The sequence below is a fragment of the Rhinolophus sinicus genome, linkage group LG05, assembly GCF_036562045.2.
Source record: "Rhinolophus sinicus isolate RSC01 linkage group LG05, ASM3656204v1, whole genome shotgun sequence".
Taxonomy (NCBI): domain Eukaryota; kingdom Metazoa; phylum Chordata; class Mammalia; order Chiroptera; family Rhinolophidae; genus Rhinolophus; species Rhinolophus sinicus.
This window is the reverse complement of record NC_133755.1, coordinates 17,014,440-17,040,320: the sequence shown is the minus strand read 5'-3', so window position 1 is coordinate 17,040,320 and position 25,881 is coordinate 17,014,440. Positions and strand designations below refer to the sequence as shown.

Sequence of the window (25,881 nt, the reverse complement as noted above, 5' to 3'; positions counted from 1 at the left end):
ACCTAGAAATTATGTGAGGATTGCAATCCGCTCTAATGTTTGTCTTTTCTAACCTTAATGATCCAGCTTCCTGGGAGTTCCAGAACAATCCAGGTTTCCCAGACACTTGGAGACGTGACTGAGCCTGTCCTACCAACACATTGCTGGTTGTAACAAGGACCCCTAAGTCCTTTCCTGCTCGCTGAATCCTTGGTCCAGACCCCAGGGGGCGTCTGGGCAGACTCCTCTCACGGAGGCATGTGGGCTCCAGGTGGCCCCACACCTGGATGCTCATTTGTCTCAGTCACGGGCTGTAGCATTTCCTCTGTAAATTTGGCCCTGGCTCCCTTCCACTCTTCCCTCCCATCCCATCTGTGCACTGTCCAGCCAGCTCTTCTCCGAGGAAATTTGCATCAAGCTGCAGAGGGAGGGCTCTTGAGGACGGCTGCCCTGAGCCATGGTGTGTTCGGCTGCCCCCGTGCTACTCTTGGCCATGATTCTCCCCCTTGTGGGGTCACCAGTTGCCCGAGCATCCCCACCTGTGAGTAAGATTGGGGTGAGGACCCTGGGAAGGTCTGCAGAGGCGACAATAGGGGCCTTTGGAGGTGAGAGGCAGCAAGATGTGGATGAAACGATAGGTGGAGGGGAAAGGGCTGAAGGCAGAGGATAGAATGTATAAAAAAAGGCGGGTTTGTTGTAAGGTCTCTGAGTGTTCAGTCATATTTTCCACGGTGTGGGGATAGCTTGCTTTCTTTACTTGACTCCCTGTGAACTCCAGTGATGCCTGCTGCACTTGGGATAAAGGCTCTTTTTATGCAAAGTCAAGCTTGCAATTTAAAAATAAAAAGACAAGAAAAACTTTCCAGGTTTGGGAAACATTGGTGTAAAGGACAAGAGAATCTGAGGAAAGGCAGCAGAGTCTAGATTAGCACCTTTTCATGTGTGCTTTCTCCCAGGTGGCTGTCTCTAGCTCTGTCTCCACCATATCTGTTTTTCGATAGATATCCACATACATGTAACATTTTGAGGGAAGGAGAAGTTGCTGAGGAAAAATTTATAGAAATCAGAGACTAAGGGAAGATGCTGCCTCTACTTACCCCCATGGCAATTCCTGTGGAGAAAATAGAAGAAACCCCCAAGCCTCTGGGCCCCAGCCAGCTCTGCCCAGCCCCCACCCCAGAGCTCCAGACCCAGCCATTTCAATTAGCCTAGAGGCCCAGGGACAGGTAAATTCAGGAAGGAATTAAGCAAAGCATGTTGACTCTCCAGGATGGGCCTGGTTCCGAGGTTCGGGCTCTGGTCCTCGGGGCTGCATTCCTCACATCTGCCAGAAGCCTTCGTTCCCCTCCGGATGTACCTGCTTAATTCCTGGCAAAAAGAAGAGCTTCAAAGAGACCGTGTCATGCCAGATTAGCCAGGCTGGCCCCTGAGCCGCTTGGGGAAGAAGGCATCCCTGGGACAAACTTGGCATCAGCCTCTGCTCAGTGGTCTCTCCTCTGTGGTCTGTTCTAGGTACCCAGTCAGGCTGGTTGGGCAGCTGGGCAGCAACTGGACCAAGAGTGTGGAGCAGGTGGTGAGTGGACAGAGGAGGAGGAGAAGGATCAGGGAATGAGGTGGCAAGAAAGGACTAGAAGAGGCCCCAGGGAGGGTGGTGGGCAGAGAGGACTGGATCTGGCGCTGGTCAGGCAGGCCCGTGCCGGTTCTCCAGCTGTGAGGCCTTGGGAAAAACCACTGGTCTTGGAGAGCCTCGTCTATAAAACGGAGGGTGACGTGAAACAGGCTGCCTGAAGGCACCATAGCTAAACAGGAGCTATCACCCTCCTGCGTGCTGATGGCGCCGACAGGCTATGGGAGGGGGGGTCTGCTCTGGGTTCCGGGCAGTGACCAGCGAGGTATGGGAGGCACAGGGGCCTGGCCCACGGCTCGCCGCCTCCCCTCTCCAGCTGTCCCCTCTTCTCCTGTAGAGTCAGTCCTGGTCTCCGTCTATGTACAGCTGGACTTTTTAAATGACATCTGGCCAACCACACTCTCTAGCACCTTGACCCTGGCCCCTGCCCTGGCTTCCTCGTCACCAAGAACTCTCACTGGCCTCAGCCTCACGACAGGTAGGGAGAAAATTCTACTGACTCCTGACTTCCAGTGCCACCCATTGCATGTGAAGGGGACTCAGACTGAAGGGACAGGGGCTTCGAGCCCTCCCGCAGCCAGCTGGCCTGAGATGCTACCGGCCTCTCCCTACTTCCTGGAGGGTCTGCATGGCCCAGTTCCTTCCTCACCTCCCCACCGGAGACACCCTTTCCCTCCTGCTCCATGCAGCCATCTTCTAAACAGAGGGCCCAAGGGGCAGACCACGGGGGCCCAGACTTGTCCACCCCCACCCCGATGCCTTTGCCCAGCATGACCTCCACTGCTTTGAGCCCTGGCTGAGGAGGCAGTCCCTGGCACGTGGGTGTGACTCAGGTCCCTGTGACTTTGGCATTGCTCCAGATACCAGCCCTACAGGTTCTTGGGCCTCGGGCAGTTATTGGTCCTGCCTACCTGGCTTTCTCAGACAGCCTGCCCACTTCTTATTCCCTTTCCCTCTGTCGCAGAGTGTAATGCCAAGCACGACGGCTTTACCTATTGTGCTTGCCTCTCTGGATACCAGTGGAATGCCAGTGTCTGCTCCCATCACCATCCTTGCCAATTCCTCTACGACTACCATCCCTGCAGCTGTCTTATCTTCGGTCCCACTGAAGCTGGCTACTGCCAGTTGCTGCCACCTGGTGAGGAGGGTGGGGAACTTGAAATCCAATGGGCCCAAGTGAAAGAAACCTCTGTTTTTTCCTCCCTGACCCCTGTATTTCTGCCAGCTGGCCCAAGCCCAGTGGCTCCACTGGGTGGGAGAAAATGCCAGCCGTCATAAGAGATCACAGGCCCCGAGCTTGGGACCTGAGCAGGGAGACTAATGAAAAACACGGCTCTGGAAACATGCCCACAGGGAGAGAAAGTTCCCTCACAGGGCGAGGGAAAGTCATGGGCCAAAACGTTTCCCTGTTTAGTTGCCAATGACAGATGCTTGCGGTCTTCCAGGCTGGATTGCAGCAGCCATACTCATCCAGGGACAAAACAAAAAATGCCAGGCAGGGAGGGAAGGAGGCGGAATGGGCTTCAGAAGATGGGGCAGCAGTGAGAGCTTAGCTGCATGGAGGCCACGAGTTCCTGGCCCAGTAGCCCCTGTCTCCTGCCTCCCTGCAGTGCCCGGGACCCTGAGGCTGAACACCTGGCTGCAGGTACCTGGCAACACACTGAACGTGACCCTCCTCACGAGCCATGAGACCACCAACCTGAACTGGTTCCTGCGGCGCACAGGAAGCCCCAGACCCATCCGCCTGCAGCCAGGGACACATGTGTCTCTGACCTCTAGCCAGGGCCAGGCCGTCCTCAGCATCTGCAACATCTCCCATCAGTGGCAAGGTAGCCGGCCTGTCCTCCCCTCCTCCTCTCTCTTCTTCTCTTTCTCCTCCCTCTCTCCTTCTTCCTTCTTTGTTTACCCTCCTCTTCCCTTCCTTTTTCATCTTTCCATTTATTTATTCTGGGAAACTAAGTCTAAGTAGCCTATTGATGTGAAAAATTATAAGGGGAGAAGCTGAAAACATGATTTCGATGTCAACTGAGCACAGACCATCCTTGTCTTCAAACTGTCGAAATGGCAGCAGGTGGTGCTGAAAGGGTACCTACTGGCGGGAGACAGGGTCACCTTAGAATTCAGGGTCAGGAGCCTCTTCTCTACATCTCTTCTTCCTCCTAGAAATCCTTTTGGGGGCAGGGATCTTTCTTGCTGGGGTTTAGCAGAAGCCGGACCAGGAAGGTCAGCCTAGGGTGTAGCTGGGGAAGCAGCAGGGATTCTGTGGCTCAGGTGGGAGGCGGAGGAGCCGGGAGGTACAGCAGGTGTGTGTCTGCAGGTGAGTACATGTGCTGCTTTGAGGCCCAGGGATTCAGGTGGGAGCTGTACCACGTGGTGAGGGTGCCTCTGCAGGCGACAGACGTGGCTCGGCTTCCAGACCAGCTCTCCATCTCCTGTGCCACCTCCCCTGGCTTTCAGCTAAGCTGCTGCATCCCCCGCACACACCTGGGCTACACGGCTTCCTGGAGCCCTGGAAAAGGCAGCGAAGGTATGGAAAGGGGTTGGCTGTCAGGGGTTGGGGAGAGGGGGCAGCTAGTCTCCCCTAGGCAGCTGGCTCTCCAGCTCACCAGAAGCAGAGGCTGCAGTTCATCCTGGGAGTTCCGGATCCAAGTCCAACACTGATTTTACCACATAGAACAATCCCAATTCTGTTGGTACAACAGCCATGTGAATGTAGATTTTTTTTATTTTTTTTTTTTTTGCGAAATGCTGTTTATTCACACACTCCCATCCAACTCTCGCAATACACTCTGTGAGGTTCTTTTGATGATAGTCCCATTTTACACATGAGGAAACTGTGGCTTCAAGTCCCCGGGGCGAGTTAGAGGTCCCCAGAGTGCCCTTCACCAAAATCTGAGCCCTGCTTTCAGCCGTTTGATGCCCTCATACCACTTGGCTCTTCCCCACCGTTTCATGTGCTTCTGAAGGTGCTGGGCCTGCTGGGTTCTAGGTCTGCTCCCAGCCCAATGCCTGTTCCTTTCTCTCGCTCACCCTCAGCCTCCTTATTCAACACACCAGGAGACCAGTGCCTGGTACTGGCCGTTCAGCACTGCCCCATCGCTGACACCATGTACACTTGTGACCTGCAGAGTCCAGGACTGACCCCCGTGAGGGTCCCCGTCTCTGTCACCATCATCCAGGGTACGTGGGCTTGAGGTCCAGCTGGCCAGCCTCTCACCTGCTTGCCCTGGGAGCTCCTCCCTGACACCCCTGCACTGGGCAACAAACAGGGCCAGGCTCTAGAGCCTGCATGGGTTTCCGCCCACGGACAGGCTTGGGCTAGACAGCGGCTGCTGAGCCCTCCCTGGTATCATTCTTCAGATGGAGACACTGTCTGCCCTGAGGACGCCTCAGCTGTTGCCTGGAATGTCACCAAGGCCGGCCATGTGGCACAGGCCCCCTGTCCCGTGAACAGAATGGGCATAGTGAAGAGGACATGTGGGCCTGACGGGACCTGGGGGCCCATCCACAGCAGCTGCACTGACGCGGGGCTCCTGGCCTTGCTTCAGAGAGCCGAGGTAAAGCTTCTGGCCCCACTTCCCACATGCCACCGCTCCAGGACCTACCTTTCCTCAATCAGGACCCCGCTCTAGAATCCTTTCCTCCAGTGGCCCATGTCACAGGTTACTCAGCAGGGCCAGGAAGTAGGTGTGGGGGCCTTAGAGTGGCCGGACCCTCATGGCGGGGAGGGTGCTATTCTCACACCTGAATCCTATCAAGTCTGTCCCACTAACATTGGTGTCAGTTCCTTCCACATGGCTCAGTCTGCTCTCCGCTCCCCGATCCCCTGGGACAGGGTACCATGGGGAGGAAGGAGCTGGATGAGGGAGGAGGTGGCCCCTCTTGTGAGGATGCTACACACTCTCCACTGTCGTGTCTGTCTCAGCTGCTGTGGGCAGGCCAGGGCTGGCCTGCTGAAGAAGTGCCCCAGATCCTGGCACAGCTGCTGGAGCAGACGGTAGTGGTGAGCTCACCCTCTGATTTATTGGCACTGCTGGGCACCATGACATTTCTGGCCAAGGTGTTGGCAGACACCAGAACACAGCTTAACCGCAGTGCCCTGGAGGTAAGATCTCTGAGCCACAGCAGGTGCCAGATGGGTAGAGGGGGCTGGAAGCTCTTCACCTGTGGGCACTTTTGTCCCTCTGACATCACCATGGGCTGTCAGACAACAGACCTTTCGAGAGTATGAGTGTCTGCTCCCCTGGTCCCTCCCTTCTCCTGGACACCAGTCTCTAAGGCCATGGAATGTGGAGGTTTGATGCTGGGAACACATGGGAGGTCGGAAGACGGCAGGAGGGGGTGTGTAGACATGAGTTCAGAGGCATACATGCACGTGCAGACTTGTGGATATGACATGAATCCCCCTCCAACACACAAACGCACACACAAGATACCTACGTGGAGATACTCAAACACACTTGGCTTTGCTGAACTCATGTCAACCAGCTCTCGATATAGGCATCCGCTGTGACTCATAAACTAAGCCAGAAGAATAATCGGGGACAATGGCACGACACAGCTCTCATGTCTGGGAATATGTATCAGGTGTTGGTGTCCAGACACGCATGTGGCCTCTACTTCAAAACATTGTGCCCTCTACCACCATTCCTAGCTTTATAGACCTGTAGGGTCAAGGAATTGGAGAAAGGTCCCCTTAGGGCCTGGGTGACACCAACAGATTGAGAAGGAAACAGGGCTGTCAGACAGAGGGGAGCAGGATGTGCTTCCTGACACCACATACTTGGAGATGCCCCAGGGGTTAGCTCAACAGCTCCTTTCCTTCCTACTCTCCCTTCCTAGGCCTGTCTTCCTCTCCCCCTTTCTCTCCAACCTTAGGTCTTGTACTGGACAAGGGCAGGTGGATTTGTGGGTCTATAGTTCCCAGTGCCCCTGGCTCAGTGCTGAGGGCTCTAGGAGCTAGGGTTCATCTCTCTGTTGGGTGCCACAGGCTCTCCTGAAAACCACCGACAAGGTCCTAGACATGGACGCCAGTTCTCTGTGGACCCTGGCCCACGTCCAGAAGCCGTCAGCAGGCTCAGACCTCTTGCTGGCTGTGGAGACCATGGCATGCAGCCTGTGCCCACAGGATCAGCCCTTCTCCTTCAGTTTGCCCAACGTGCAGCTGCAGACCCAGCTCCTCGGGCCCTCCTTTCCTGCTGACTACAGAGTCTCCTTCGCCACTCAGCCGCCGCTGCAGGCACAGATTCCCAGACATTCACTGGCCCCACTGGACCATAATGGAACCAATGTCACTATTACTAGCTTGATGCTGCGAAAACTGGACCACCTTCTACCCTCCAACTATGGACAAGGGCTGGGGGACGCCCTCTATGCCACTCCTGGTCTGGTCCTTGCCGTCTCCATCATGGCAGGTGGCCAGGCCTTCAACCAGGGAGAAGTCATCCTGGACTTTGGGGACAGAGACAGCACCCTCCACTGTGTCTTCTGGGACCACCATCTCTTCCAGGGCAATGGGGGATGGTCAGAGGAAGGGTGCCAGCTGCAGACAGCCAATGCCAGCCCCACCACTCGGTGCATCTGTCAGCACCTCACTGCCTTCTCTGTCCTCATGTCCCGACACACTGTTCCAGGAAACCCCACCCTGGAGCTGCTGAGTCAGGTGGGCTTGGGGGCCTCCATTCTGGCATTGCTCGTGTGCCTGGGCGTGTACAGGCTGGTGTGGAGAGTCGTGGTACGGAACAAAGTTGCCTACTTACGCCACGTAGCCCTGCTCAACATGGTGCTCTGTCTGCTGGCTGCAGACAGCTGCTTCCTGGGAGCCCCCCTGCTTCCGCCAGGACCCCGAAGCCCACTCTGCCTGGCCGCTGCCTTCCTCTGTCATTTCCTCTACCTGGCCACGTTTTTCTGGATGTTGGCTCAGGCCTTGATGTTGGCCCACCAGTTGCTCTTTGTCTTCCATCAGCTGTCCAAGCGCCAAGTACTCTCCCTGATGGTGGTCCTTGGCTACCTGTGCCCCATGGGGTTCGCAGGTGTTGCCCTGGGCCTCTACCTACCCCGAGGGAAATACCTGGGGGAGGGGGCATGCTGGTTGGATGGGAAGGGAGGGGCGCTCTACACTTTTGTGGGGCCAGTGCTGGCCATCGTGGGCGTGAATGGGTTGGTCCTAGCCATGGCTGTGCTGAAGTTGCTGAGACCTTCGCTGTCAGAGGGACCCCAGATGGAGAAGTGGCAAGCCCTTCTGGGGGTGGTCAAAGCCCTGTTCATCCTCACACCCATCTTCGGCCTCACCTGGGGGCTGGGCCTGGCCACTCTGTTAGAGGAAGGCTCCATAGTTCCTCACTACGTCTTCACAATTCTCAACACCTCCCAGGTAGGTAAGAATGCGGTGGGTATGCCTTTTGCCCTTGTAGATGGTCTAAGTCACTGCCAGTCCCTTCTCAAAGAGGTATCACGGTGGAGAGGAAACATAGCTCACGACTTCTAGGAGGCTTAGGTTTGGATCCCAGCTCCTCCACTGACTAGCTGGATAACTTTGGACAAATTTCTCTGAAGCCTGGTTTTCTTATCTGTAAAGTAAGTTTTGCCAGAGAAGTCAGGGAATTGTCAGTATCCAATCCTGTGATATCCCCTTTGCAATCATAACAGTAAGAAAAGGCCCTGAAATGGGCCTCTGCACCAACGGTGCCAATGTACAGAAAACCCGAGATGGGAAACCCCAGGATGTGAATTAGACAAGAGGACAGAGGTGAACAAAGAGGAATGGGAAACAGTGGATTTTGGTTGATTGCTTCCTCTTTGACTAACTTAACCCCATATCCCTCTTTTCAGGGTGTCTTCATCTTACTGTTTGGTTGCCTCATGGACAAGAAGGTTAGTCTGCCCACCTAAGCCCCGCCTGACTCATATCCGAAGGCCAGGACTTCGGCTGCCATAACCAGACATTTACCTCTCCTGCAGGTACAAGAGGCTTTACTCAAACGCTTCTGCCGCGCCCAACCCCACAACTCCACCATCTCCCTGGTGAGTTACTGGCTGCAAATCCACAGTTCTCCCCTGAGGTCAGAAGCAGGTGTTCCAGAGCCTTCCCAAAAGATGGGCATAGCTAGAAGCTGAGAGAAGATTGGCGTTGTTTTTTAGAGCAAGCATGTTTCAGGTTCAAGTTTAACAATGCAGAAAGCAGCCCAGTCAGAAAAGTCAGAATCAGGTCTTTGGGTTCCTTATTACAACCTGGACTTCTGGTGACTCTCGTCCCCACTTTTTCCATCTGAAAACCTACCTCCAGTTAGTTACTATTTGAAAGGAAAAGGTAGGATCGGTAAGCAGGGACGTCACTGTAGCTGAGAGCAAAATTCCTAGGATTACTGCAGCCCCGGCAGGAGGTGAGAATGTAAAAATGGACACAACCTCGCCAAAGGAGAGCTGACAATAATAATCGCACTGCCATCGGGCCTTCTCACCCCTCCCTAGGCCACAAATGAAACCCAGATGCCAGAACACAGCAAAGGAAGAAGTGAAAATGGCAGGTGAGGACGAAGCTTTCTCGGGAGCAGAGTCAGCAGCGTGAAGTGAGAATAACTAGCAAAGGACCCTTCATAGACCTGTTCCAGCCCCAAGGGTGGAAAAGAGACTTTGCAGAGGGCTGGGGAAGGTGCAGGCCTTAGAGGGCAGAAAGCATAGCATCTGCTATTGCTTTCCCAGAAAGATGGAGGGAGTTTCACCAACAACCCTTGCCCCAATTCACTCTGAAAATTCCCTCACACTATCCAATTTTAAATTATTCAGAAAAAAATCCTTGTTTTGAAGAAATTACCATCGGTGGGCTTGGTGTCCAGAAGGGAGGGCAACCTACAAAGGTGGGCCAAGGTAGTCTGTCACCAGCTCAGAGCTTCAGGGCAAGCTCTCTCGTGGGGAAGGCAGAAGCTCTGAGTGAACCACACAGAGCCATGTGCCTCCAAGGAAGTGTAGGATGTGCTTGAATCCACCACAACGGGCCTTGGCCCCATGCCCTGAACCCTTCCTCCTCCAAGAGCTCAGCCCTTGGGAAGGAAGGGCTATGCGTCCATTAGTCACACTCATTTCTCTTGCAGCTCACATGTCCCCACCCTAAAACTATCTAAGCAAGAATAGTATGAAAAACTGGCTAAAGCTACCTGATGAATAAACCTGCCTTTGCTGTAAAAATAATCAACAGATATCAAAGTTCAAAATAATTGCCACGTAAAACTGTCTCAACCAGCTTTTAACTAATCAACATTGCGTGTTACAGATACATTTGATAAAAATGGTTTTAACTATTCAGTGATGACTGATTATTTCTTCTCTAGTTAGGAAGAAAGGATGACTTAATTGACAAAAACTGATCTTCCGAACATTAGAGGTGCAGGGCAGAATTTGGTTTGTTTTTGTTCCAAGTTAAGGAAAAGGTGAAGTTAATGGGTCCCTCTTTCTTTAACTTTAAACAAATCAATATAAAATTAAGTTTCACGGATATATGCATGTATACAAAGTCACTGGTATGAACACATTGGTAAGAAAGCGTCAATTTTAACATAGAGAAAGGTACCACAGATTGCTATGAATTAAGGACAGAGATGACACATTTAAAAGTGACAAGATCCAGCTAAGACTAGATCCAGAGAAGGAAGATTTACGAAAAGCCTCTAAAGGACACCAAGGGATGTAGCTGAGTTAAATTATGGAATTCACAAGAGTTGACGACAGGATTCTGACGAATTTTTAAATTGGATAAATGAAAACATTCTAATAATTTGCTTAAGTCTTTGTTAGTTACAAAATTCATGGTTATTTTTATAAAATGGAATGGGGATGTTTTCCATTGAAACAAAGACATGGAAATGCTACCACACGCTGTGGAAAACATTTTTCTTACAAACACTGTACTTTCTGCACTCAACGATCTGGAGTTGAGTCACCAAGTCCAGCCTACACTCAAGGGGGGAGAGGCACGCTCCACCTTCTGGAGCATGGAGTCCACATATATTTGGAATTAAGATTTCTCTCTTTTCTCTAACCTTTGCTGTTTTAGAAAATGTTTTTTACCTCATATATGGGCATCCTAGAAATGTACTTAGTTTTGCTTGTTTTTGAAACTTTCCTGTCCATGAACATTATTCACAGTATTTTACTATTAAAGAGCAACGCTGTTCTCAACACTTGTGGTACGCATGCGCAACTTTCTTTAGGAAATATACTTAAGAGTGGAAATGCTGGGTTATAGACCACGTATCATATTCAAATGAACAAGATAACGCCAGACTGTTTTCCAAAGTGTTTTACCAATCTGCATTTTCACCAGCAGTGTATAAAAATTCCTATGGTTCTACATCCTCACCAACACTTGATATTCCTAGTCTTTTTCATTTTTGCCAGCCTGGAAGGTATAAAATAATATCTCATTATGATCTTAATTTTTTTTCTGGGTTACTAATGGACATCTTTTCACATTTATTCTCCATTTGCCTATCAGTTTCTAAAAAAATACCTGTCGATATCTTTTGCCATTTTTTACTGAGTTATCTTATTGATTTATAATCCTTTCTGTATCCTGGATCCTTTATAAGCTATATCTCTACCATACATAGCTTTGTAAGACGTGCATGCACACACACAGCCTTTGTAAGACACAGCTTTATCTTTGCCCCATTTGTGACTTGTCTTTCCACTCTATCATATAAAGAACAAAAGTTCTTATTTCAACATGGGCAAATTTATAGATATTTTTTTACAGCACTTTAAAGGTCTTGTTTAAGAAACACCCCTGCCCCTCTCTCCCCAACCTAGGGTTATAGTAGTACTTTTTTCGAAGTTTTAAAGTTTTTAACCTTTTATATTTAACTTATCTAGAGTTGATTTTCATGATATGTATGTACACACAATGGTTTTCATAATTAAAAGCTCACATTATGTTGAAACTACCAGTGCAATAATGGGGTAATGATGCTAGAACTTTCAAATGCTCTTTTAACAGATTAGCACTTACTTCCTTGCTCAGTCTGTCCCTCAACTAGAGGACCATTCTGATTGCCGACAGCTTTCATTGACCTAAGCAACATTCACACAAATGGCTGCAATTTAGGCTTTTGCTTCTTCAAAGCACTAGGATACATGTTATTTAGTGCAATTTGGTTGTCAAAAAACTGAAAAGATTTTTAGCATGTTGATCAAAATTTATAAATTTCTTTATACTTCACTTAAATCCTGACAAACAGAAGCATCTCCAAACAGTTAAATACATTTACTGCAAACAAGCAATGGGGGAAAAAGGTGTTATTCTAAAGCAGGACCCTAGGCCAGTTAGCTCAGTTGGTTAGAGCATGGTGCTAATAACACCAAGGTTGCCAGTTCGATCCCCGCATGGGCCACTGTGAGCTGCGCCTTAAAAAAAACCCCAAAACAAACAAACAAAAAAAAACTAAAGCAGGACCTCTTTGTGTTCCTAGCAGCTTTGTGGTTGACTAAAATGAGTAGAAGTTACAAACGAGGAATCGAAGGCAAAATTTTCCCCAAGAGAAACACGTTTTGTCTCAATAAAAAAATAAGGTAAACACTTCTCCAATACTTCTCCACTTTATTAAGATTAACCAAACAGTATTTACGTATCTAAACATTTACTATAAGTTTCAGTGATGTTGGGATTCTGAATTATCTTTCCATAATTAAGTTAATTTAGGCACATTGACTTGAATATTTTATAGAAAATACTTATTTAGGTCACAGACAGCAATGAGTATAATTTGCAAATGTTACAAAGATGATTCCAAATCTCAGCTAACCTCTTTCCCCAACTGCAACCACTCGTTTAGTCTTGAATGAAAGTAGAGACCAAAAACAAATGCTTACATGTATCATCACTGTGAGATTCTGGTGACTGAGAAATCCCTGATGGAGCAGTGACTGTGATTACTGGAAAGCTCAGAACACTGGCAAGGCTTAATTGCGAAGTACTTAACATAAGGCCACAGATTTTGTTTTCCTAAGAAGAGCTAGGAACTACAGATGTCATTTAGTAATGCATTGAAATGGCATTGCTAGGTGAGTGCTGCACAGAAACTCCAGGTCACCTCTTCGTCATCTATTATTTTGGATAAGCTTCCACTATCATAGCATGGCCCTGTAAAGGAAAAAGAGTCCAATTAGGGCAAAGAAAGGTGATGAATGCTGCCAGTACAAAGGCAGCAGAGAACACTGGGGAAAGAATAGGCTTTGGAGTTTGACCCTGGCTCTGCCACTCAAACACTGTGATTTTGGAAATTATTAGCTATTCTGAACCTCAATTTCGTCTATAAAATGGGGCTCATGGTACCAACTTCATAGTGTTTTTGTAAATATTAAATTAGACAGCATACACTATATATACACACACACACACACACATTTCTATCCACACATATAGACATGTATACATATGTGCATCGGAGTCTGTCCAGTAGAATCCGATTCCTAGATGTGCCATAAATGATTGCTATTAAAATGAGAAGCCACAGGAGGCTCTTTTTAGCTGTACAAAAATAAACATAATACAGTGAATGCCAACAACCGTAAGTTTCTAGATGAGAAAACTGAGACTTTGAAAGGCTAAGTTACTCATTCAAACTCACAAAGCTATCAAGTCACAGGGTCAGGACTTAAAACCAGGTCTAGATGATTCCAAAGCCAATGGCTCTTCTTCACTATTCTGCTCAGGTGGAGATGATCAGAGGGCCCACAGAGGTAAGAAGGTAGAAAATCCCTTTTCTAGCACCGTGCAGTGCTGTGCGCTAGTTACCTCCCTAGTTGAAAACAGACATTTATGTTTTCGTGAGTCTAAATCCTATCTGATAATCAGTCTTTCTATTTTTTGGACTGCCATCAAATCAGTTAATAGCCTAACTAACTAATTTCCCTGTTTCCAGGTTCAATTAAATCCCCATAAATACTTATTAAGCAACTATTATTTGAACACTGTGTGAGTATAAAGATTACTACATGGCGTCTGCCCCAATGTGCTATATACTGTAGTTCAAAACAAACTGTTAAATACCTTGACACAGGTGTTAGCAAACACAAATGAACAGAAGCTGGAAGGTTTGACTGACTTGGGGTTATCCTAGAAGGCAGAAATTTCCTTCTCCAGCTTTATTTACAATGCATTCATTTCATGTCCCAAATCTTTTAGGTTGCTCTAGATTAGTGGTTCTCAGGTGGGGGTGATTTTGCCTCCCATCCTCCCCCGAGGACACTTAGCAATGTCTGGACATATTTTTGGTTGTCCCAACTATACGTATTTGGGGAGGGGGATGTTGCTACTGGTATCTAGTGGGTAAAGACCACGCTAACCATCTTACAACACATAGCACAACCCCTCCACGAGAAAGAATTATCTGGCCCAAAATGCTAATAGTGCCCAAGTTGAGAAACCCTGCTCTAGATCCATAATAATGGATCCCTCCTCTGATCGAATCATGTCTGTATCACTCATTTGCCTCTTGATGAAACAACACCAGTTTAACCTAGTTTCTAAGATGCATCATCTCTCTCTCCTCACCGTACTACAAAGTTCTAGAAGAAAGGTACTGGGTATTATTCTTTGTTCATCCACAAAAGCATCTATGTGTTCTTTATACTCTATGGCTAGATAACAAACTGGAGAACACACTCAAAACCAAAGGACATACACCTATGTGGAGATGCAGTACAGACAGTGCTGTGCACTAGTTATCGTCTTTGTGTAAGCCTGGCACGGAAAGGTAAGAGGGAGGGCTCTGGTCCGAATCAACTACGGTTACACAGGTTAAAAGCTACACAGGTTAAAAAATGCTTTTGATCATGAAGTCTAAAATGTTCCAACCTATGAATAACGGACCCCTGTTTGTCTTCAGAGTTTCTGAGGAAAAACCATAAACAAAGGCTTTTAAATGTAAGATGTTTATACTTCACATATCTTATTTATTCATCTTGATCAGCAACAGAAATTTCTATAATTTGAAGGGAAATTAAATCTGTTTCCATCAAGGTTAAAAAAAAAAGACAAGATTCCAGTCAGCCTTCCTTTTGGATTTTATTCCTAGAGTGAAATGCTACAGTAGGTCACAAGTTGTGTCTATACCACTGGAAGGCAGAAAAAAGATCTGTACAATAATATAATTTGTCCCAGCTAAACAGCAATAAGTTATCGAGAGGTAAATTAATTCTCCAATTAAGGTATAGTTCAGTTTTCAAGAAAGTTTACCTCTTGGATTTTATACATAAGTCTTATGGTGACTAAATAAATGAATAAAATTTTATTATTAAAGAAGAAAATATATCAAAGTGTGAATAATGACAGTGTCTGGTGAAGGGATTATAGATGATCTAATTTTTTCTATATATTTTTTGTATTTTCCATAATTTTCATAATAGGCATATACTACAAAAAAATGTAAACATTATTTTAGGAAAAAAATAGCTTGGATTTAAATAGCATCTTCCTTCCAAAGTACTATCAGAATTAAAGTTGCATCCTCTCCCCACAAAAACAGGCTGCTTTTTTCTGGTTGCCTGTCATCAGAAATATTGCTCTAAGAATGTTTCAAAATAAACTAAATAAAACATTCTTAGATGATCTTGCTTTTTTTCCAAGAAAATGACTTTCCAGAAGCTCCTATGAAGCTGCTGTGACATACCTGTCCTCCAGCTGCACAGGCAGCCACTAAACCATACTGGCCTCCTTCCTTCCGCAATCTGTTGGCAGCTGCCATGACCAACCGGCAACCAGTGGCTCCAAACGGATGACCCAGGGACAGCGATCCACCCCAGGTGTTAAACTTCTCCAAAGGAGGCACTCCAACCTGGCTCCCACAAAAACAGACACAAGTATAAAGATGAGTTTACTTACAAAAGAATCAGGCCAGGCTCTTAGTAATAGGAAGTAAGAGAGCTAGAGAAATAACTAACTTAAGACACATCACAAACTATTTTACTGCAAAAGAAGAAAAATTCTAGGTCAATTCTGAAAGCCAAAGGTCCATTTAGTTTTCATCTAATATCAGAATGGGAAGAACAAAAGACAAGCTAAAATTTTGCTGTTATTTTTTCTAAAGCATTTCCCGGAACTATTTTGTAACTAAGAAACAAACATATCTAATCAGACACAAAATTCTTCATAAGAGAAGCTTTCTCCTTCCTATTTGTACTAACAGGTAACTAAGATCCAGAGAGTAAAGTGCTTCGGAAAGTCAAGTGCATTTTTAATCAGAAACTTACCTTGGTTTTCCTACCCATGTAGTTTTGTGCAAACCAGTCAGAATCCATGGCTTTAAAATTAGCCAAAATCTGACCCTGGAAAGGAAAATAATTCAATAAGGATCTTGTTATTAATGTCCCTCAAGGTTTTCTTTTACGCATGAGTTTATCTAACTTTAAAGATGAGCAAATCTTTAAATCAGTTTTCCCTGAAAATTTTCTAAAGAAATAATTTGGTACTTTTGAAGGGCCTCTAAGAGATAGCCTCAAAGGTATGTTTTCACACTTTATATGTGCCCTGGATTCATTCCCTCCCCTATGTCCTTACCAGTAATGTTAATCAGTACTTCAAATATAAAGGTCCACTTCTGTTTTATTTGTATTATAAACTACGCTTTGCTCTCTCCCACAAACATGGACTATACTTTTTATGGTTATGGTTCTTTGTTATGTGTCTTTAAAATGACTTACTGAGAAAGCTTCGTGAAATTCAAAAGCATCAATGTCATTCATTGTTAATCCTGCCTTTTCTAGAACTTTTGGAGTAGCATATGATGGTCTGAAAAGAAAAAATAAGTAGTATGTTAAAACTTTAACTTTTAACCTAAGAGCTCCTTCATATTCCCCAAACTGACTTTTACACGAGTATTAGAACTCATTCACTGATTCTACTGTACGAATATCAATTAAGTGTTGGGGATACAAGAGTGAACTGAATAGACCATGGCCTCTGCCCTTATGCAGTTCGTATTCTAAGTCAGGGAAACAGATAATATACAAGTAAACAATGAAAGAGAAAGACAAATTAATAATGTGAAGAACTAGAAGAACACAGCGTTCACAGGGCAAAGCGTAGGATAGGGCACGGCTAGTTTTAAGGACATAATGAGGGTAGAGCCTTGTGAGGGAGAGGGAGATAGTATAAAATGAGGCTTTTATAAAAGGCTATTCTGAAGATTGTGTAGCAATAAGAAAAAATGCTTATGATACCTTCATAAAAAATAATACAAAGTTATATACATAATGATAAGTAGAAATTATAGGAAAAAATGGAAAAGAATCCCAAACTACAAAATGATATACCAACATAAAGGATTATTATTTTTGAAAAATCCGACACACAAACCAATTATGAACTCAGGGCTTACTGTACTTTAAAACCTGTATAATAAATGTGGGTAATCAAATACTTTTGATTCTAGTTCAAGGATATATATACTGCTACCTACCCAAGTAAAAGTTGGTCTTTTGGATCTTGAGACACGTACACAAAATCCCTAGGTGAAAAATAGAGGGTTTAGCTCCAGTAATAAAATAAACAAACCAAGGGCAATTTATTTAAATGTTGCTTTACCTCAGATACGCCTTGGGCTTGTAACCCAGGGCCAGAGCTTTTTCCTCTGCCATAATCAGCATTGCAGACGCACCATCAGTCTGAAATGTTAACCAGAAAAATAATGTTCAATTCTTCAGCCTGTCTGGAGGTCTTTCCACAGCCATCTTCTTCTGTGTCCTGCTACTGAATCGACTAAATAATTATACGGCGATTCTATATAGAAAACCCTTTTTATTTTATCTATCATTAAATCGTAATTCAAACACACACTCTACAGTGTCTGACCCATTTTTAGAGGATGTTCAAAAAGTACCATAATGATCAAATGGACAGAGAATAGGTAACTTTAGAAATATTATTCACAATAAGTTTAAACTAAATGTTTTTTGCTTTTGACACAGAATATGAGGAATTTTATGAATTAAAACGATTTTTGCTTTACTTATTTATTTTTACATTTTCTGGCCTGTTTCTCAGCTGCTTGCTGCCTGTGACTTCTAGGTGGTTTTCTTCTACTTAGAGACTCCACAGCAAAGCAAACCAATGGAAGAAGAGAAAACAGGCAGGCGGCTGAGAACGTCAGAATCAGTGTTCCCTCTTTGGACAAACCCCATATGTTCTTTCCCAACTGACAACTGAGAAGTCAGGGGACAAAGAGGTACCACTGAAAAAAGCCCTTCACCATGACTTCAAAAGCACTAAAAAAAAAGAAAAATTTCAAAGAAAAGGAAACTACTCTGTAGAGTTTGCAAAATCAAAACAATTTCTACCACATTCTACCATATTTTTACACTCAGCAACCCTAAAGAGACTAGGTAGGCACAACCAATAGGGTGGCCATAAAGTCTGGAAACATAGCTGACTATACATAATCTATGGTTTGTGGACATTACATTAATAATATGTTCAGTGTGCCACTATGCAAAATTGCAATGAATGCAGTGCATTAACATATTTCTGGAAACCCATGTATCTGTGAAGTATTGCCTCTGATGATTTGTTTCTGGTTTTCAATAAATAAACCTGTACCGTTAGCTCGCCCCAGAAGTAATCGCGAGGGTTCATATCTGGCAAGAGTGCAGCCCAGGCCATATAGCTCCAGCATCCAATTACCTTTGGGAAATGATCGTCTCACCAACCCTTCACCACCCAGTCTTCATGAGGTGGTGACCATGGTGCTGGAGCTGCTCCAGACACCCTCCCCTAGACCAAGAGCAGGCCTCAAACAGTCACTTACCAAGACCAAATATGTCACACGTCTGCCTATGTTTCCAGACTTTATGTCTGGGTAGGGGAGTTATACCATAAAAGAAACATCGACCAGATGAACTACATCCAGAAGATTATACCCCAGGTGGTAGGAGAAGGGAAACCACATCGTACAAGCAGAATTAATAGGGATGTTTAATTGAGGAGGAGCCAAAAAAACAAGGAAGGATATGAAGCTACCTGCAGATAAGTAAAATGACAACAAAAAATGAGGGTGTATTTATTCCATAATAGGAAAATAATTTGGGGGTCAGTATAAAGCATTATTTTCTAACACTCAGCTAGAAGAGTTGTCTTGCCACTCTTTCTGCTTACCTTCCGTGTCTTATATGACTCCCCAAATTCACATCCTAAGCTCCAACCAAGATTTACCCCTAAAGAGGCCCTTGCTTTCACACCTCCTTGATTTTGCACTTGCTACTCCCTTTGCCTAGAATGCCTTCTGTATATTTCTTGAACTGGTTGGTACTCTTCCCTCAAGATTCTCCACTTTGAGAAGCCTCTCTGACCCCCATCCATGCGTCTTTGCCAACAGCCTATGCTTATAGCCACCACAACGCTTTTTCTCTATAATAAAACCATCTGTTCTTTTTATCTCCAGTGCCTAGCATAGGCAATTCAAGTTTTTTGACTGGTTAAGTGTCTGAAGAGAACAGCTTTTTGTATCAGAATGGTGGCTGGATCAGGTGACTTCTAAGGCCTTAAAAACCATGATTCTATTTTAATATTATCGTTACAGTGAATAACTATATTTTTAAGCTTCTATTCATATTACAAACAGACATACGTTAGGCTTTTCTACTGAGAGTACACAAATATGCAAGTCACTAGTAATATACAGAGCACACATAAATTACCAGGAAAGAAGAATTTGCAGCTGTTACTGTGCCATAGGGTTTGACAAACGCAGGTTTTAGTTTGGCCATCTGATCCAGGGAGGAAGGACGAATGCCATTATCTTTGGTAACTGTATCTTTTCCTATAAAAAAATATGAACTCTTTAACTCTAAGGAACTACAAGCATTATATATCTTCTCTAGAGAAATATGCTTTAAAAATTACAAGAACATATGGAATGTAAACCATACCTGATTGCTAAAAAGAAAGCCTTTCGTGTTATCAAGATATTATCAAATTCTAAACAAAACTCTTAAGATTTTTTGAAAAAAACCTAAACGATTTAACAACAAAAAAAAGACACCCTATTTTAAGATATTCATTCACATTTGGCTATTCCATACAGAAATCATATGAATGAAGAATTTTAAAAACCGGCACCTACATAAGAACTAAAATGTATCAGGAAGATGTAAAAGGAGACTCTTTGAAAAACTTCTCTCTTCATGGGGATATAAAGTACAGCATAGGGAATATAGTCAATAATATTGCAATAACTATGTATGGTGCCAGGTGGGTACTAGATTTATTAGAGGGGTCACTTTGTAAATTATATAAATGTCTAATCACTATGCTGTACACCAGAAACAGCATAAAATAATACTGAACGTCAACTGTAACTGAAAAATTAAAAAAGAAAAACTTCTCTTTAAAATGTTTACCTATTGTTCTAACACAAATTGAAACTTGAGTCCACGTTCACTGAAAAGTTATGTGGGGTTTTTGGAGATTTAGGAGCAATTCAGACTTCCCTAACAAATATCACGAAGCAGACTCTTTTACAAAGTGGAGCAAACCATTTCACCTGGTACTTTGAACGGTACAACGTCAGATAGGAGTCCTTCATCCTGTGCCTTCTTGGCCAGGCTGTGAGAGCGCAGTGCATACTCATCCTGTTCCAGTCGAGAAACAGAAAAGGCGGCAGCCAATCGGTCTGCAGAGTGGCCCATGGTCTCATTGGTGGAGAACTCGGCCACCGCAGGGAGCTGGGAAAGGAGCCAGACAGGATCAGGGACACTGTTGACAGGTGTTGTACCACACCCAGGGTTATTTGGGAAAGTTAAAATCCACTATCAATCAAGACCAAAACAAGGGAAACGATGTGAACAGGGCATCTCTGAAGAGGACTTACGAATTCAAATTTTCTAACTGCTCTCTTTTCTTTTTTCAACACGACCAAGTAATTAACCCTGCCCTGTAACTATCAGAGCATAACTGACCCCTGCTGCCTTACCTAATTCTAAATATCTGAAGTGGGCTGCTTTGGAAACACAAGTCTTTCTGTAAGCATTCACAAGTCTTACCTCAGGTGATAAGAAATTCAATCTGAATTTAGAGATTAAAGCTAGCCGCTGGCCCAGAGTCTTGGCCTTATTGAGATCAAGCAACATTTTTCTCATTTTCCTTGAATGACGAATAGGGATGTCGGACATTAACTCCACACCACCTGCCACGATGACATCAGACTGGCCGGAAGCAATCAAGCCAAAACCTATAGGGCACAGGTCATATGTACATGAACATCTTCTGCAGAAACTAACAGACTATTGATCATTTAAGCTTCTTGATTTAAAAATTGTACGACAGTTATCAGCACTGTACAACATCTGTAATTCAGGCTTTCATCTTTTCAGAGGGATTAAAATAATGTTTTCAATGACTAAAAATACACTCGATGCCCTAAAGAAAAACAAGTGTCATTCAGGCTACACGGACATCAACTTCTGGAAACAGCCATTGAACCAACTCTCAAAACAAATCATGTTCTAAACCGGAACTTTCAGCATATTTTATATGCTCCCAACTTTAGTTTTCAGATATTTTTACTGTGAAGGGAATTTCAATTTCTACAAGCCAAAGAAATTCTGGCTTTTGAGATGTAAGGCAGCCCCTTTCCCTCTTTACGGCCATTGGCAAGTATTTTGTTGCTCTAACTGGGAGTGGTCACATGCTACATAGAGTGGTGAACTGCCCCAGTCACTGCCTCTGGCTCATTCCTTGCCACCCATGGGATAGGCTGCCCAACTTAACCTTGATGTTACTAAGAGAACACATGATTACTATACCTTTCAGATTTCCTGTCTTTTCACAATAAGGGCCAATGCTACAAAATGTCCCACAATTTTGCTAAAGATTGTTAGGAGAATTTGCAACTAATTGTGAGAAATGCCAAGATGTGGGGGAAAAGAAGAAAGGGCGATACCATCTAAAGCAGTGATTTATCCCTCTGGCAATCATGGAGGGAGGAAGGCCAATCTCCATGGGGCAGTACATTAGAATCACCTAACTTTAAAACTCGGCAGGTTATAAACTATTCATGCCTCAAATGCAGAAGCACTCTCCTAGAAATATATTCCTCCAGTTGATAATCCCTGCTGTAGCCAACCATATAACTGATGGAGGAACTACATGAATCAATATGTCCCTCGGGTATAGAGAGCAAGAGAAAAAGGTTGAGACCTACCGTCAAAAATAAAAAATTGTAAATATTACCATATTTTTTCAAAAAACACAAATTCAGAGATCTATGCTTATCATTTACTTCTTTAAGAGGACTTTTTAAAGATCAAATAAAAGACAAAGGAGATTACCATGTACCTTCTGCTTTCAGAAAAACATACCTGTGGTCATGGCTTGATTGGAAGAGATGCAAGCCATGGTGACAGTGTGAGCAGGAGTCTTGTCAGAGAAGCCAGCTCCAAGGGCAGCCTTCAGGAAACACAGTGAATAAAATGATCATACTACATGTAAATGATGCTTATACTTCTCTGTGTGGTGAATCAGGAAAGGTTTGAGTTTAATATTCTACAGAGTAATATTCAAAATAAAATGAAGCCCATCGCAGAAATGGTTTACTCGTTTTTCATCTAGCCATTAATGACAAGCACTCTGCAAAATTCGGGGTAGCTGGTTTCTAGAATGGTATATAAGGCTACAACACTCTTCTATCTCACCTAATTTCTTAGCAATACTTTGTTCAGAGCCATTTTTCCCCCTTGTTTTTATTTAATTTTTTTGTATTAGTTTCAGGTGTACAAAATAACATAACGATTAGACATTTACACCCCTCACAATGTAATAACCTCCCCCCAGTCTACTCCCCCTCTGACATCGAATATAGCTGTTACAATTCCATTGACTATATTCCCTATGCTGTACTTTACATTCCGTGACTATATATATACTATATACAGAGGATACCAAAAAATACACGTATACACATTTTAAGAAAGGAAAAAACTGTATTAAAATGTTAATACTCAATATATACCAACAACAAAAGATGAATACAAGTCACGTGTATACATTTTTTGGCACCCCCGGTATATATATCTATGAAGTGACAGCGCAATAAGTCCAGTACCCATCTGACACTGTACATAATCTTTACATTGATTATATTCCCCATACTGTGTTCAGAGCCTTTAAGGATATCAGTAAATGATTTAACTTTAATGTGTTTAAATTTTCAAATCAACTTAAAGCACACCTGTGAAATATAGTTGATGAAATACGTAATAGGGTAAGGTCCTCATGATCTATGTTCCTGTAGTTAAAAAGCTTAGTGGCAAAAGTCATCAAACATGAAAATAATTTCTAAAGAACTGACCACTCATAAACCGAGTCCCCACTCAGGTCCCTGCCCACTTTATACTCATCTCTACTCTCACTACCAGTCAGTCTCTCCCTGACTGTCTGATACTTCACACAGCACTTTGCAGATCTGATGCAAAGTCAAAAAAGGAAAACTTGCCAAATATGCAGGAGTTCAAGTTGATGAAAGAAACTTCGGAAAATTGCCTGAGCCACAAGTGAGCCTCTGACAAATAAGGGCTGGACCAGTTAACAAATGGAAAAGAGAAAACTAAACAATAATGACACAATAGGTACTTCAAAAGAACAATTTAAGGGGCCTTGAGGAAAACTGAAACCCACTGTCAATGTTGCAAAAATGGCTTCTGTTACGGTGGCACAGTAAAGTTAAACATGAAATGAGGACATCTATTATTTTATTGTACTATTTATTGGGGAAATTAGGTTGCCAATAAACCAACCAATGCCTGATTCCATTATTTGTCTAAAGAATTAATGCATAGGTGCAACAATACTTATTTTTATAATATTAAAGTTTCACTATAAAAATAACATTCTTAACTCCCCTCACCCCACAGCCCCACCACCACTATTTACTATGAAATTCTGGTTTCCATTAGAGAAATTCATTTTTAGTGGCCTCTTTCTGGAACTATTTAATTATCCTCAAAATACAAGATCTCCTATAATTTGATAAAATAAACATTTCCAAAGTCTAGATTGAAGAGATTCAATGTTTATCTGATTTTTACCTTTATACTAATGCTATCTGTACACTATTTACCATAATCTATAGAAATATAAATGTGCTACAGTAGTATACGTGCAACATGACCTTATTCTGGTCTTTCCTAATACTAAGTTCCCAACCTACTTTGCTGAAAATAACCCCTGCCAACCGCACGTCAGCCTCTCCGTGTAAACCAATCCAAAAGGAAGAGAGAGGCAAGTCTTCAGAGGGCAAGGGAGAGCTCCCCAGTGGGGCAAATGTAAAGGACACTCAGGTCGTAACAGCTGATCTTCATGAGGTCCTTCCTAGCATGTGTTACACCCTTGGCCCAGTTGACTCTCAGGACTGAGGAGCTTTAAATAGAAGTGGCTGCTGGTGAGCCTTGTCCACATACTTCTTCTATTTAAAGTTTGAACAGCTCTAAAAGCAAGCTTAGGCTCTAGGTAGCACATTAAGGAGAAAGGGGCAAGGTGCCTCTTAGTTAAGTTGGAGAGGAGGGGAATATGCTTCAGTAAAGTCAGGTTCATGGGAACTCAGCGCCAGGAGCTTTTTAGGATTTCATATTAATTTTGTTAGACAACAAGCCCCAAAGAAATTCTCTAGCTGGAAGTTACCGTGTTTCCCTGAAAATAAGACCTAGCTGGACAATCAGCTCTAATGCTGATTAATATAAGACCCGTTATTACAGACCCAAATTATACTATAAGACCCAGTATTACATATCATATCATATATCATATCATATCATATCATACCTGGTCTTATAGTAAAATAAGACCGGGTCTTATATTAATTTTTGCTCCAAAAGACGCATTAGAGCTGATTGTCCGGCTAGGTCTTATTTTGGGGGAAACACCGTATGCTAGCTTTGAGGTTACATATCCCCTCAACTCACTTTCCCTGAAGCCACTGCAAAAATTACCTGGAGTGCAATGCAAGTGGTGTTGGTACCGGGCAGGGAGAGAGAATCTATCTCATATCAATCAATAGCTGAAATTTGCATATGGATGTAAAATTTCCAGAAAACAAATTCAGGAAAAAAACATTAGTGCTTTAGTATTAGGATAGAATAGAAATATACAGAAAATTGAAACAGGTCAATATTTACTTTTTAAGTGCTCTTATAAGAGTCACTTTTTTCCCCAGAATATAAAAGTTGAAAATGTATTATAAATAACTCAATGAACTGATAAAATTATCATATTCAATACATTTAAAAATGTGAAGATCTAGTAAAAGAACATAAAAATCAGAGAAAGGGAAATAAAAAAACCTCTTCCTGTTCTTAATTCTTTCCTGACTCTCTAACAACATACAGTTAATTTTTGTGGGCTAACAGCTAAAACGGTGGGGCAGAACAACTACTTCAGTCCTGCTCAATTTCCCTTCTCTTGGCTGACAGTGATGAAGTTATTGCCTTTTCAACTATACTGAACACAATAACACAGCAGGCACAGACAAGAAACAAAGAAAATGCTGAGCACACGGCAATATGCTTTGGAGCCAACTTTATCCAAATAATCACCTTCAAATTGAAACAAGGCCCAGAAGATGTGTTTTAACTATTCAATATGTCTGTAGGACATGTCACAAAAGCTCCCAGGTCTGTCATTATCTTGTTTACCCAATAAATACTACATAGAGTTATGCCAACTAGGGGAAAGGTAAACTCACAGAAGTTCCAAAGTCTGTCATTATCTTGTTTACCCAATAAATACTACATGGAGTTATGCCAACTAGGGGAAAGATAAACTCCTGCGAAATAGTTTTTTAAAAACTCTACTATGGGAGGGGGGTTACCACTTTGTGAGGGGTGAAATGTCTAACTAGTGCATTGTTTTGTACACCTGAAACTAATACAAAATAAAAAATTTAAAAAACCAAAAAACAGAAAACTCCCGTGTCACCTTGTCAATATGAACAAATGAATAAACAAGGCTACCTCTAACAAAAACCATGTTATGAAAAAAGTTCTTTGCAAAATGTTGAAATTTTAAGTTAATTAGAAGCCATGCTCTAACATTACTAAAAGTCACACCAGCCAAACTCTGACATAATTTCTATCTTCCTAACAAAAGAGACAGACAAATTAACATTTCCCAAGCCAGCTCACATAACTGATTTGATTTTTATACAGTATAAATATATACTAGTATAGTGTACATCATTTGATTTATAGTACAATTGTTTTAAATGTTAAATAACATTATTCAAGTTATAAAATCA

At 43.6% G+C, this 25,881-nt stretch overlaps 2 protein-coding genes across 4 annotated transcripts in view; one reads left to right on the top strand and one right to left on the bottom strand.

Annotated features, from left to right (window-relative positions):
• The first annotated feature begins 336 nt into the window (after window positions 1-336).
• ADGRF3 (adhesion G protein-coupled receptor F3) lies at window positions 337-9,199 on the top strand. The gene is made up of 13 exons (XM_019735269.2): window positions 337-520; window positions 1,492-1,552; window positions 1,944-2,084; window positions 2,571-2,744; window positions 3,190-3,435; window positions 3,924-4,133; window positions 4,643-4,786; window positions 4,967-5,163; window positions 5,532-5,711; window positions 6,597-7,979; window positions 8,438-8,479; window positions 8,567-8,629; window positions 9,077-9,199. Exons 1-13 carry the CDS (start codon window positions 437-439, stop codon window positions 9,134-9,136), a joined length of 2,985 nt encoding a protein of 994 aa, XP_019590828.2. The 5' UTR covers window positions 337-436; the 3' UTR covers window positions 9,137-9,199.
• Window positions 9,200-12,177: 2,978 nt separating this feature from the next.
• HADHB (hydroxyacyl-CoA dehydrogenase trifunctional multienzyme complex subunit beta) overlaps window positions 12,178-25,881 on the bottom strand; it is a 30,191-nt gene continuing 16,487 nt past the window's right edge. For all 3 annotated transcript variants that reach the window (XM_019735320.2, XM_074331798.1, XM_074331799.1), the window contains exons 7-16: window positions 21,953-22,040; window positions 20,636-20,823; window positions 20,137-20,317; window positions 19,292-19,413; window positions 17,184-17,263; window positions 17,059-17,106; window positions 16,301-16,388; window positions 15,851-15,925; window positions 15,271-15,435; window positions 12,178-12,740 (exon numbers count right to left, since the gene is read on the bottom strand). In XM_019735320.2, the coding sequence (XP_019590879.1) occupies window positions 12,705-12,740; window positions 15,271-15,435; window positions 15,851-15,925; window positions 16,301-16,388; window positions 17,059-17,106; window positions 17,184-17,263; window positions 19,292-19,413; window positions 20,137-20,317; window positions 20,636-20,823; window positions 21,953-22,040 (1,071 nt within the window). In that variant the 3' untranslated portion in view covers window positions 12,178-12,704. The remainder of the gene's footprint in view (window positions 12,741-15,270; window positions 15,436-15,850; window positions 15,926-16,300; window positions 16,389-17,058; window positions 17,107-17,183; window positions 17,264-19,291; window positions 19,414-20,136; window positions 20,318-20,635; window positions 20,824-21,952; window positions 22,041-25,881) is intronic.

Coding starts and splice junctions, on each gene's coding strand:
- ADGRF3 (XM_019735269.2), top strand. CDS start 437: ATGGTGTGTTCGGCTGCCCCCGTGCTACTCTTGGCCATGATTCTCCCC. Junction 7,980..8,437: donor CAATTCTCAACACCTCCCAG/GTAGGTAAGAAT, acceptor CCCTCTTTTCAG/GGTGTCTTCATCTTACTGTT. Junction 8,630..9,076: donor ACAACTCCACCATCTCCCTG/GTGAGTTACTGG, acceptor ACCCCTCCCTAG/GCCACAAATGAAACCCAGAT.